Raw genomic sequence first — 14,368 nt, forward strand, 5'->3', positions numbered from 1 at the left:
TTGCCAAAACTCAAAAAAGCCTAGGAAAAAGGTACCAGGTGCATCTCATGGGGCCCCCTACTGACCCCGGGCCCTCAGGCAGTGCCCGAGTTTCCAAATGGTCAGTCTGCCTCTGGTGCGGAAAAATGTGGCTATACGCTAACACAAAAACGCTAAAAAAAATTCGGAAAAATGTGCGTTTTTAACATGACTTTATAGAGTTAACTCTACTGGCATTTTTAAAATGCCCAATGTACATGAGGACTAAATCTGCTAGTACATCGAACACTCCCCTCCCCCCAGACTGGCAATGGTTCTGTCTGCTGTGCCCCCCGTGCTCCTTCATCCAGAGCGGGGGCGCTCTAATACAGGAGGTGTGTTACTGGCCAGATCACCAGGTTAAAATAGAGGGGAAAAAAGCCTAAAAGAAAACTAATGCAGCCTCCACATCTACGTAATGATTGGTAAGCTGCAATATATTACATTTTTGTTTTTTGGGTTCAATACCGCTTTAAGCACAAGCAACTCTGTAGCAGAATCTTTTTTTCCCCCCCCAGCGCTGTTACTTTGTGTTCTGGACAAAGATCCTCCTCCACCTTGTAGATTTATCAGATACACCAAACATTCCAGAAGTTGTTGTTGATCTGTGTAGGTGAAAGCCGTGCCAGATTCTTTTACATAATGCCGGAACACAGTGATAGCGAAACGCGGCCACACCCTGCCCTGTGTCTAAATGTTTCCTTCTCTCCCAGGGCTGCGAGAACCAAGTGGAGAGCTGGCTGAAGGACAACCTGGGGATCATCCTGGGCGTGTGCGTGGCAGTCGCCGTTATTGAGGTAAGGCCAAAATGTCCTAAAGTGAACCCGCGCTCCACGCATTTCAGCACCTGACAATGGGGGGGGAACTGACCGACGACAACTTCTGAAATTTAACCCCTTGGCGCCGACGTCACACAAATATGCGGCCTCCCAGAACTGGGCTTTATTTTCGTGGGGGCCACATATTTGCGTACCTGTGTTGGGAGGCGCAGCTCAAAACCAGCCCCAGTAGTCCAGGGTGTTGTGTATGTGTTGAGTGGTCTAAGCGCTGCTACTGACGCGTTTCGCCCCGCCCATCGGGCTTGGCCTCAGAGGCTTCACAAGGAGACTACGTTGACAATAGCCGCTAGTGAATAGGTAAGTTGTTTGTTTTAGTTGTTTTTTATTTATTTATTTATTTCAGGTACTTATATAGTGCCGTCAATTTACACAGCGCTTTACATATATATTGTACATTCCCATCAGTCCCTAACCCTCAAGGGGCGTACAATCTAAGGTCCCCAACCCTCAAGGGGCGTACAATCTAAGGTCCCCAACCCTCAAGGGGTGTACAATCTAAGGTCCCCAACCCTCAAGGGGTGTACAATCTAAGGTCCCTAACCCTCAAGGGGCGTACAATCTAAGGTCCCCAACCCTCAAGGGGCGTACAATCTAAGGTCCCCAACCCTCAAGGGGCGTACAATCTAAGGTCCCCAACCCTCAAGGGGCGTACAATCTAAGGTCCCCAACCCTCAAGGGGCGTGCAATCTAAGGTCCCCAACCCTCAAGGAGTGTACAATCTAAGGTCCCCAACCCTCAAGTGGAGTGCAATCTAAGGTCCCCGACCCTCAAGGAGCGTACAATCTAAGGTCCCCAACCCTCAAGGGGCGTACAATCTAAGGTCCCTAACCCTCAAGGGGCGTACAATCTAAGGTCCCTAACCCTCAAGGGGCGTACAATCTAAGGTCCCCAACCCTCAAGGGGCGTACAATCTAAGGTCCCCAACCCTCAAGGGGCGTGCAATCTAAGGTCCCCAACCCTCAAGGGGCGTACAATCTAAGGTCCCTAACCCTCAAGTGGAGTGCAATCTAAGGTCCCCAACTCTCAAGTGGAGTGCAATCTAAGGTCCCTAACTCACATTCATACATACACATACTAGGGACAATTTAGACAGGAGCCAATTCACCTACCAGCATGTCTTTGGAGTGTAGGAGGAAACCGGAGTACCCGGAGGAAACCCACGCAGGCACAGGGAGAACATGCAAACTCCAGATAGGTGGTGCAGTGGTTGGGATTCGAACCAACGACCCTAGTACTGCCAGGTGGAAGTGCAAACCATTTAGCCACTGTGCTGCCCATTTTTATGTATTCAGTCTAATTCGGGGATCAAATTGTCACACTTTGTATGACTTCAACTTGTGCGCAATTGTATACTCAGCACTGCAACTGCATTGTCACCAACTACCCAGGTCAGGAGGCGGTAGGGCAGGATCATGATCACTGTGATCATTATCTCTTAAAGGGCCGGCACACACCAGCAAGGAGGGGTTCAAGTCAATGGGATGGACATGAACCTATAGCTCTGCAGGTAACTATATAGCACAACCAGGGGCAGACTGACCATTTGGGAACTCGGGCACTGCCCAAGGGCCCGGGGTCAGTAGGGGGCCCCATGAGATGCTGTAGGTACCTTTCATAGGCTTTTTTGGGTGTGGTTTAGGTGTGGACGAGGACACAGGGGCCCCATGATCCCCTATTGCCCGGGGGCCCCATGAGTTGTCAGTCCACCCCTGAGCACAACCCCGGTTTTATACAAATGGAAGGAATAGTTTAGGGAGGCTTTCACCTTACATAGAGTTAGTAAACGTATTGGACATTCAGCCAAGGGAATTCGATCAGACGGTAGATTGTACAGCCAGCTCTGTTATCTGAACGCTGTTCGGTCTCGGAGCCGGCTGTGCCGAGTTCGTTTTACTCATCCCTTGGCAGAAATCAGTAACTTCAGGGGAACAGGCCAATGAAAAGCGATTGGTTACGTGTAAGTTACTGCACATGGCATTAGGCGTGTTTGTCTCCTTAAATGCCGCCACGTTTCAGATAATAAATCATGTAGTGCCACCGAGAGGCAGAACGATGCATAGCAGCCTCACTTATCACACCTTCCACCATCTAAGTCAAACCACTTGCCTTCCTGAGCATTTCCCCCCCTTCCTGACCGGGCCATTTTTTGCGATACGGCGCTGTGTTACTTTGACAATTGCGCGATCATGCAATGCTGCACCCAAATTAAATTTACATCCTTTTTTCCCACAAATAGAGCTTTTGTTCAGTGGTATTTGATCACTGGTGCTTTTTTTTTTTGCACTATAAACAATAAAAGACCAACAGTTTTGAGAAAAAAATTATATTTTTGACTTTTTGCTATTAACCCCCCTGGCGGTATTCCCGAGTGTAGCTCGGGGTAAAGTTTCAGTACCACAAGCGGTAACCCCGAGCTACACTCAGGCTTACCATGCGGCACTGCTCCGGGATCTGTTCTTCACTTACCTTGTCCTGCACTCCCGCGATGTCCCTCCTGCAGTGTCCCCGGCAATGTCCTCCGGCTGATGCCGGCATCTGTCTTCTGGGTTCCGTCTCCTGCAACGTCGGGACGTACGGGGGACGGAACGGCGGGAAATTTGAAAATGACAAAAAGTGACATTCACTCAATACACTAAAATCACATAGTATAACATTCCTGTATCAAACCATTTCACATACATTTTGTCCTTCCTGGCGGTGTTCCCAAGTGTAGCTCGGGGTAAATTTTCCCACAAGCGGTAACCCCGAGCTACACTCAGGAATACACTGCAGCGTTGCTCTGGGATCTCTTCTTCACTTACCTTGTCCTGCGCTCCCGTGATCTCCCCCCTGCAGTGTCCCCTGTAATGTCCTCCGGCAGATGCCGGCATCTGTCTTCTGGGTTCTGTTCCCTGCAACGTAGGGACGTACGGGGGATGGAACTGGCGGGAAATTTGAACATTTTAAAAGTGACATTCACTAAATACACTAAAATCACATAGTATAACATTCCTGTATCAAACCATTTCACATACATTTTGTCCCGAGTGCTTTGTCCTGTCCCCTGTCTGCATTTTTACTGTTCTTTCTGCCTGGAAGCTGAGAAACGTCCATGGCGTCCAAAAAGCGTCCCTTTAGGTCAAAAGCGGTTTTAGACCGGCTAGAGAACAGCGATAGTAAATCAGATCCACTTGCAGAATTGAGTGATAATGATTCGTGGGGGAAATTCCTCATCAGACACTGAAAACGATTCTGCGACTTTGCTCAGCGATGTGCGAACTTGGCGCTCTATTTCACATTTCAGTGTTTTTGGTTTGATTATATTATTGAATTAAATTTATTATTATTATATTATTATTTTTTATGATTATTTATTAAATTATAATTTATGATTTCGTGTTTCACATTTTATCATACCCGGGATGTTTACTAGACTCTTGTTCGGACAGATTTCAGTGAGTTATTCTTAAAAATTACAGGCCTACAATAAAAAAATACATATTTCCATGCAAAAAAAGTAGCGCTTTGAGCACAGAAATACTGACATAATCAGACCGCTAGGGAGGTTAAACATATCCAGTAAAAAAAAAAAAATTTGGGCATAAATTTAGGCCAAAATGTTTTCTGCTACAAGTCTTTGCTACAAAAAAAAAATCCCAATACGTGTAAATTAATTGGTTTATGTGAAAGTTATAGCGTCTACAAATGTATGTATACTGGATTTTTTTTTTAATATTCTAGTAATGGTGGCGATCAGCGACTTATAACGGGACTGCGGTGGGTATTCTGACAATGGGGGGGAAACTGACTTGGTGTCCCCAGTGACACCAATACAGTAATCAGTGATAATAAAAAGCACTGACACTGTACTAATGGCACTGGGCAGGAAGGGGTTAAATGTTGGGCAATCAAAGGGTTAACTGTGTGTGTGCTTTCCACTGTAAGCACACTGCTTTGTACGGCTCTGCTATGCAGGATGTTTACTGCTCTCTCCTCATTGGCTCACTGGTTGTGGTTGCTGTTTGAGCCAATAAAGGAGAGTCCCCGGAGAGCCACTGCTCTCTGGCACATTACTGGATCGAGATGGGGCTCAGTTAAGTATTGGAGGGGCGGGGAAGTTGAGACCAGAAGTTTTTGGTTTTTTTTTTTTTTTTCACCCTTTTGCATAGAACGCATTAAGATGTAAAAAAAACTTCTGCCATTAAAATCACTTTAATTTTTAAACCTAACACACCAGGATAAAGATTCTTATTTTCAAAAAAGTGACAGTTCTTTTCAGCTAAGGCTGGCCATACATTATACAATTTTCTTGAGATTTTTGCTTTAGATTTACCAAAAACCATATAATATGAGGTGAAACCTAAACAACACTTTTTAATTCTATCCAATTAGGCAGACCCTTGCACTACTATAGAAGATAAATCTAAAGAAAATTGGGCAGAGATTTGTAAGAAAATTGTATAGTGTATGGGCCAGCCTTCGTCCAATGAGATTTGAAGTTTTCAGTCTAATGCAGGCCATAGACGGGTCATTTATCGGCCGAATTGTCAGCCAAAAAACGAAAAATCGGTCATTCTGTTGCTTACGAAAATCGGCTGTTTTTCGTAGATTTTTCAGGATGACCGATAAAAGAAACGAGAAGGAACCGCGAAAATCATCCGATGACATTGCCCACTAATGGTGAGAATATCGGCCGATTATTCTTTCAGACGAAAATTCGGCCGATAAACGGCCCGTCTATGGCCTGCATAATACCTAAAATAAAATATCTTTTCCTTACTTCTTAGTAAATAGAGCTTTATGTGTTCGCTGCTTTTTACATAATGTGCCTTTTTTTGTAACCGTTTACAAAAACCTCGTAGGAGCTCCTACTCCTCAACCTCTCTGCGGCCTTCGACACAGTCGACCACCCCCTCCTCCTCAAAAAAAACTACTCTCTCTCGGCCTCAGAGATTCTGCTCTCTCCTGGCTCTCATCCTACCTGTCACAATGCTCTTTCAGCGTTACCTATAATGCTACCACCTCCCCCTCACTCCCCCTCTCTGTTGGGGTCCCTCAAGGCTCTGTCCTCGGGCCCCTTCTCTTCTCCATCTACACCTCCTCCCTTGGCCAACTGATACACTCCCACGCCTTCAACTACCACCTCTATGCCGACGACACGCAAATCTATCTCTTGACCCCTCGCCTCACCCCTTCAGTCTCCACCCGAATCACACACCTACTGAGCGACATATCAGATTGGATGTCACTCCACTTCCTCAAACTGAACCTTTCCAAAACTAAGCTCCTAGTTTTCCCCCCAGCCCGCGCCCCCCGACTTCTCCATCACGACCAACAACGCCACCATCAGTCCCACCCCGCAAGCCAGAGTACTAGGTGTCATTCTAGACTCCAATCTGTCCTTCCAGCCCCAGGTCCAATCACTGACAAACCATGTAGACTTCACCTCCACAACATCTCCAAAATCCGCACGTTCCTAACCCCAGAAACCACTAAACAGCTCATCCACTCCCTCCTCATATCACGACTCGACTACTGCAACTCCCTCCTCACTGGCCTACCTCACCACAGGCTATCCCCGCTTCAGTTGATCCTGAATACGGCTGCCAGACTCATTCACCTTTCCAACCGCTCCATCTCCGCCACCCCCCTTTGCCAATCCCTCCACTGGCTTCCGATTGCTCAACGGATCAAATTCAAAATCCTAACACTGACGTACAAAGCCGTCCACCATACTGCCCCGAACTACATCACTGACCTAATATCCAAGTACCGCCCAGCACGCACACTCCGCTCCTCACAAGACCTCCTTCTCTCTAGTTCCCTGGTCTCCTCCTCCCATGCCCGCCTACAGGACTTCTCCAGGGCCTCACCCATCCTCTGGAACTCCCTACCCCAATCCATCCGACTATCGCCTACTCTCTTCTCCTTTAGGTGCACCCTGAAAACCCATCTCTTCAGGGAAGCCTACCCCACCCCCTGCTAATTTCCGATCTCCTCCACTCTTCCTACCACTCCATCCCCCACAGCTATTCCTCCCGTACTACTATCCTCCCTCTCCTAGATTGTAAGCTCCAAGGAGCAGGGCCCTCGAACCCCTCGTGTATCGCATTGTATTGTTATTGTTCTGTCTCATGTATTGTCTCCCATTATATTGTAAAGCGCTGAGCGAACTTTTGGCGCTGTATAAATACTGTATAATAATAATTGGTGCTTGGAGTCTAATCCTGCGTTCTTTTTCTTTCCTGCAGCTTATGGGCTTGATCCTTTCCATGTGCCTCTGCCGAAAAATTCAAAATGAAGATTACACCAAAGTACCAAAATACTGATCGGCCAATAAGTCTCCTACCCACTCTGAAAAACGTGGGGAAAAAATGACACGCGAATAAGCCCAGCCGCCATTTTGAAAATGCATTGCCTTCCCTCAAACATTGGTCCCGTCTGTGTGTATATATATATATGTATAGCTCACGTATGATTTACCTGTCAGAACGCACTCTTAGAGGGGATGTCATTGTGAAGCGCTTAACCCTTCACTGACCTGACGGACATTTTTTTGTTGTTGTTGCGATCAGGTTGAATTTCACCTGAGCAGAAAAAAAAATCGGAAATTTTTGCAAAATTGCTGACTTAGTTTAGTTTTTTTTTTTGTTTTGTTTTTTTGTGTGTAAAGGAAGTTTAGTATTAAGATGAATATGTTAAAATAAGCAAACGGAAGCGTCAGCAGGCTTGGGTGATCCACAAGCAATCGGCTGGAACTACAAGTCCCAAAACGGCTCACAGGGGCTTGTCGTTCCTCGGATTGAGAGACTTAGAGCCAGAAGATATAAACTGGTAATCAGCCGTCACGGTAGGGTTGTATCTGTATCTGCGGAAATAACCCCTGAGGACATCTTGAAACTTAAACCTCTTCACGCCGGCCGCACACAAATGTGCAGCCTCCCGGCGTCTGGGCCTAGACGCCGAGCGGCCGCACATTTGCGCTCTATTAAAAAAGGATATATGTGTCGCGCTCCCAGCACACGTGTCCGGTACTCACGGAAAGGTTCCGATCTCCTCTTTCAATCGGAACCTTTCCCGATCATGTCACGGCGGTCACGTCCCTAAACCCTGCCCTGGCATCTGGAACCCTTAAAGGGCCGGGAGGTGCCGGCGTGAAGGGGTTAAGGGGTATATTTATAAAAAATGTTATATAGCTGCCCATAAATCAGAACGAATTATAATTTCGCTCTGTGCAATTGGGCCAGATTTGATTGTTCTCCGGCTTTATTCTCTGCATATCGAATGTTTGAACAGGAACCACATTATATCTGCTAGGTGATGCTGTGGAGCACACTTACTTCCTATGATAGTCAGCACCATCTAGTGGCCATATTGTAGTATTTTCCCCATTCACACATTCAATCTGCATGAGAATGTTCGATTTTGCCCCAATTCATAGAGGAGGAATTTGCATACTGTTGCGATGTTCAAACAGCATTTTTTTTTTTAATAAATGCGCCCTCAAGGTTTCTGCATGTGTTCAGGACGATACCAGTCATTGCAGCCTAAGCCAAATGTGAACACGCCAAATTCGCTGTCAGTCACAATCTGTTCTAGAAGTTACGTTTTAGCACAGAAACCTCTAGTGCCAACATTTAATAGGAATTCCAAGCAGACCCAGTCGCGCTTTATTTATTTTAGTTGGCTTTTTTGTTGAAAGGATCGGTCCACCCAAATGCATTTTTTTTTTTGGGCGTGGGTCAATTCACCCACTGTCTTCTGGTTGGGGCATGCTAGCTATGGGATCTCCCTGCCATGGTTTCTGGTAATGGCTTGAAGTTCTCCAGTCCACCTTTAAGTATTACTGTTGCTCCCAAGGTTGCCACCATGATCTGTAGTGGGGTGACACAGGCATCTCAGACCCCCCCAACTCACTAACATAGTGTTGATTGATTGGTAGGCCAGGAGGCTCCTGGTCTGTCCTGCCCACCATAACCAAGTACTTTGATTGATAAGCCCAACCAACTTCACACCCATTGCCAGCTACAATTCTCAGTGCATGATGGGGATTGTAGTTTGTTCCTATGGCCATGCACACTGAGAAAGGTGACATTCAGTGGTGTATTTAGGTTTTGTGCTGCCCTAGGCAACACAAAAAGTGTCTGCCCTCCACGGACACCGACCAACACCACCTCCCTTCTCCCTCCCACGCAGAGAGCCTGGTATTGCTGATATTAGCCAACAACCCCCCTGCCCCCCACTTGGGAGAGCCTTCCACTACCCCGCCCCTTCCCCAATCATCCAAACTACCCCCCCTGGCGATAGAGAAAAAGACACTCATTGTCACAGCTCCAGACATCTCCAGGAACGACAGTCAGGCTCTACACACACCATCAAGCAGCTCGGATCCCACCTGGTTCCCATAGCGTGCGTGACCCTTCTTTCATCCCTTCTTCTGGGGGAAGGTGCTGCCCCCCTGAAAACTGCCGCCCTAGGCAAGTGCCTTTTGGTAAATACACCCCTGCATACACCATCAAGCAGCTCGCAGCCTCTCTCAGATCCCACCTGGTTCCCATAGCACGCGTGACCCTTCTTTCATCCCTTCTTCTGGGGGGAGGTGCTGCCCCCGTGAAAACTGCCACCCTAGGCAAGTGCTTTGTGGTAAATACACCCCTGCATACACCATCAAGCAGCTCGCAGCCTCTCTCGGATCCCACCTGGTTCCCATAGCACGCGTGTCCCTTCTTTCATCCCTTCTTCTGGGGGGAGGTGCTGCCCCCCTGAAAACTGCCGCCCTAGGCAAGTGCCTTGTGGTAAATACACCCCTGCATACACCATCAAGCAGCTCACAGACTCTCTCGGATCCCACCTGGTTCCCATAGCACACGTGTCCCTTCTTTCATCCCTTCTTCTGGGGGGGAGGTGCTGCCCCCCTGAAAACTGCCGCCCTAGGCAAGTGCCTGGTTTGCCTTGTGGTAAATAAACCCCCGGTGACATTGGCAATTTTCTAATATCAGTACTTGGCCATAGCTGCTTTTTCTATTTCAAAGAGTTGACGTCATTGCCTTCAGAAAGATAAACTAGGTTGAAAAAAAAAAATCATATTTGTAATGTGTGGGGACTGGGGAGTATAGGTCAAAACTGGAAACCAGTCCAGAGTTCAGCTTTATTAATAAAATACCCTGAACATGCACTAGGGAGCGTATGAACCCATCGTCAAAGTTACAGCAATAATGGGGAATCCGGAACTCAAACTCACCATTGGCGCCCCCTAAAGACATAAAAAGGTGCAGCAGCTATCAAAAATGATGTATGACTTTTAGATGGACGAATCCATTCAAGGACTGTATCTCCTTCATACATGGTGCTACTGGACACAGTGTGCAAAAGTGTCCTCTGTTAGGACAGTTGACAAGTGCTTATTAAACTTTGTTGAGAGCTGGCCTCACCGAAAACATCAGAATGATCAGACTTGCGTATGACACTGAGCAAAGCGTCGCTGAGTACTGACTGCTGCTTCACCAGTGTGAACGGTTGTACAGGGCAAACTTTTGCATACTGAACCTGGCAGCAGAAAGCATGGAGTCACTCGGGACCCCCCTAGGCAGTGTCAGGCACCCATAGATAAAAGCCCTAAGCCTGCTGGGCAGCAAGATTTCATTTTGGTTATGACTGCTTTGTATAGAGTTATGTAAAAAAAAAACAAAAGAGCAAAGCTATCTAAATAGATCATTTTATTTCTGTATAAAAAAATATTAGTTGTAAATAAATGTGTAGTATTCAGTGCTGTTGTCTGTGCTCACTTGTCTTTGTGGCTTCTACTGGCCGTATACCTTCTATATCCTGGGGGGGAACCATATACCTTCTACATGCTGGTGGAGAGCCGTATACCTTCTACGTCCTGGAGGGGCAGCCGTATACCTTCTACATGCTGGTGGAGAGCCGTATACCTTCTACATGCTGGTGGAGAGCCGTATACCTTCTATATCCTGGGGAAGGGCCGTATACCTTCTACGTCCTGGAGGGGCAGCCGTATACCTTCTACATCCTGGAGGGGCAGCCGTATACCTTCTACGTCCTGGAGGGGCAGCCGTATACCTTCTACATCCTGGGGAAGGGCCGTATACCTTCTACATCCTGGGGGGGGCCGTATACCTTCTACGTCCTGGAGGGGCAACCGTATACCTTCTATATCCTGGGGAAGGACTGTATACCTTCTACATGCTGGTGGAGAGCTGTATACCTTCTACGTCCTGGAGGGGCAGCTGTATACCTTCTATATCCTGGGGAAGGGCCGTATACCTTCTACATCCTGGGGGGGCAGCCATATACCTTCTACATGCTGGTGGAGAGCCGTATACCTTCTACGTCCTGGAGGGGCAGCCGTATACCTTTTATATCCTGGGGAAGGGCCGTATACCTTCTACGTCCTGGGGGGGCAGCCATATACCTTTTACATCCTGGGGGGGGGGCTGTATACCTTCTACATCCTGGGGGAGGGCCATATACCTTCTACATGCTAGGGGAGGGCCATATACCTTATACATCCTGAGGGGGTGGCCATATACCTTATACATGCTAGGGGAGGGCCATATACCTTATCCTGGGGGGCGGCCGTATACCTTCTACATCCGGGGGGGAGAGCCGTATACCTTATGCGTCCTGGGGGGCAGACGTATACCTTATCCTGGGGAGAGCCCGTATACCTTATACATCCTGGGGGGAGCTGTATACCTTATATTGGGGGGCAGCCATATACCTTATACATCCTGGGGGGGAGCTGTATACCTTATCCTGGGGAGAGCCCGTATACCTTATACATCCTGGGGGGAGCTGTATACCTTATCCTGGGGGGAGCCATATACCTTATACATCCTGGGGGAGGGTCGTATACCTTCTATGTCCTGGGGGACGTATATACTGCTCAAAAAAAATTAAAGGAAGACTTTTTAATCAGAGTATATTATCAAGTCAATGAAACTCCTGGGATATTGATTTGGTCAGGTAAGTAGCAGAGAGGGTTGTTAATGAGTGTCCGCTGCTTTGATGTTAATGAAATTAACAAGTGCACTAGATGGACAACAATGAGACGACCCCCAAAACAGGAATGGTTTTACAGGTGGAGGCCACTGACATTTTTTTCCCTACTCATCTTTCCTGACTGTTTTTCACTAGTTTTGCATATGGCTAGGGTCAGTGTCACTACTGGTAGCATGAGGCCATACCTGGACCCTACAGAGGTTGCACAGGCAGTCCAACTCCTCCAGGATGGTACATCAATACGTGCCATTGCCAAAAGGTTTGCTGTGTCTCCCATAACAGTCTCAAGAACATGGTGGAGATTCCAGGAGACAGGCAGTTACTCTAGGAGGGCTGGACAGGGCCGTAGAAGGTCCTTAACCCATCAGCAGGACCGGTATCTGCTCCTTTGTGCAAGGAGGAACAGGATGAGCACTGCCAGAGCCCTACAAAATGACCTCCAGCAGGCCACTGATGTGAATGTCTCTGACCAAACAATCAGAAACAGACTTCATGAGGGTGGCCTGAGGGCCCGACATCCTCTAGCGGGCCCTGTGCTCACTGCCCAGCAAGAGCTTGATTAGCATTTGCCATTGAGCTCCAGAATTGGCAGCTCCACCACTGGCGCCCTGTGCTTTTCACAGATGAGAGCAGGTTCCCCCTGAGCACATGTGACAGACATGAAAGGGTCTGGAGAAGCCGTGGAGAACGTTCTGCTGCCTGTAACATGGTTCAGCATGACCGATATGGTGGTGGGTCAGTGATGATCTGGGGAGGCATATCCATGGAGGAACGCACAGATCTCTATAGGCTAGACAATGGCACCCTGACTGCCATTAGGTATCGAGATGAAATCCTTGGACCCATTATCAGACCCTACACTGGTGCAGTGGGTCCTGGGTTCCTCCTGGTGCACGACAATGCCCGGCCTCATGTGGTGAGAGTATGCAGGCAGTTCCTGGAGGATGAAGGAATTGATACCATTGAATGGCCCCCACGCTCGCCTGACCTAAATCCAACAGAACACCTCTGGGATATCCTGTTTCAGTCCATCCGACGTCGCCAGGTTGCACCTCAGACCGTCCAGGAACTCAATGATGCCCTGGTCCAGATCTGGGAGGAAATCCCCCAGGACACCATCCGTCATCTCATTAGGAGCATGCCCGATGTTGTCAGGCATGCATACAACCATGTGGGGGCCACACAAACTACTGAGGACCATTCTGAGTTGCTGCAATGACATTTCAGCAAAATGGACTCGCCTGCTGCATCATTTTTTCACTTTGATTTTCGGGGTGTCTTTGAATTCAGTCCTCTGTAGGTCGATCATTTTAATTTCCATCAAACGATGGGGCATCCTTACGTTCCTCACACATTACCCCGTCCATATCAGTATAGAGATCCAGCAGGAGATTCTTCCCCATTGAGATCTGATGGGTTTTCGAAGTGTTCCTTTCCTTTTTTTTGAGCAGTGTATATGAATCCAATTACAAGTGTAGTGTCCCAACGTGTATTGCCTGATGATGTAGCAAACAGTAAGACGACTTTCCATGAAGTCGACGTGAGTCTGCTTCCTCAGGATGGAATGGTGTTACACTACACATATCATACCCATAAAGAGTAAATGTTACAAACAGAATATGAACAATAGAAAATACACATATCTTGACAGATTAGTGAATGTCGGATAACAATGCGAGTACATATGTGATTACATGTCACGTCATGTGCACACGCACAAAAGCCAACACAGGCATAACCTACTCCCCAGGTGGACACAAGAGCATGGAGGAGACAACCAGGAACAGGGACAAACACAAAACAATTTAGTGATCCATAGGTAAGTGTCAGGAATGGACTCGGCACTGGTGGTGGGACTCACCTGCCGTGTGGGCTGCAGTAAGGGCTGACCAGTGGGTGCTCTCAGCAGCCAGAAGCTCACTCCTGCAGTCAGCCAACACCTGGGGCTGATTGCAGGAGGTGTATTTAAGGAATGACCAGGCCTGTGATCAGTGCCTTGGTATATCTTTCCCATGAGCCCCTGTACCTGGTATCCTGTGTTCCTGTTCCTCTGCCTATCTGATTTGTTGCCGACTCTGCATTGTTCCTGACCCTGCTGACCATCTCCTGTTTAACTCCTGGCTTGCCTGACCATCCTTCTGCCTGATCCTCTGTACCGTGCTGCCCGTGAGTTCCTGAACCCGGCTTGTGACCCTGACTATTCTCTGCCTGATCCTCTGTACCGTGCTGCCCGTGAGTTCCTGAACCCGGCTTGTGACCCTGACTATTCTCTGCCTGCTCCTTCGGTACCTCGCTGCCCGCACGTTGCTGACCTGGCCTGCCTGATTACGCCTTACGCTACCCAGATGATCCATCCATCCTGCACGGATCCAGCCATCCCTGCTCACACCTTCTGCCTCTTCACATGAGGCTTCCTACCTGCATATACCTCTGGCGGATCCCTCTACCACGAGCAGGTGTACTCAGGGGCCGCGACCTGGTTCCTGTCTGCTCCAAGTCCATCCCCACCA

General features: G+C 48.0%; 1 protein-coding gene across 1 annotated transcript in view; it reads left to right on the forward strand.

Moving 5' to 3' along the window:
- The window catches only part of CD82 (CD82 molecule), a 130,911-nt gene extending 120,310 nt beyond the window's left edge, over positions 1-10,601 (forward strand). Inside the window, exons 8-9 of the mRNA XM_089659413.1 lie at positions 732-815; positions 7,088-10,601. Of these exons, the coding sequence (XP_089515539.1) occupies positions 732-815; positions 7,088-7,165 (162 nt within the window). The 3' untranslated portion in view covers positions 7,166-10,601. The remainder of the gene's footprint in view (positions 1-731; positions 816-7,087) is intronic.
- The last annotated feature ends 3,767 nt before the right edge of the window (positions 10,602-14,368 follow it).

The sequence above is a fragment of the Staurois parvus genome, unplaced genomic scaffold, assembly GCF_062004578.1.
Source record: "Staurois parvus isolate SC_StPar_1 unplaced genomic scaffold, SC_StPar_1.0 ptg001155l, whole genome shotgun sequence".
In the NCBI taxonomy this organism is placed as follows: domain Eukaryota; kingdom Metazoa; phylum Chordata; class Amphibia; order Anura; family Ranidae; genus Staurois; species Staurois parvus.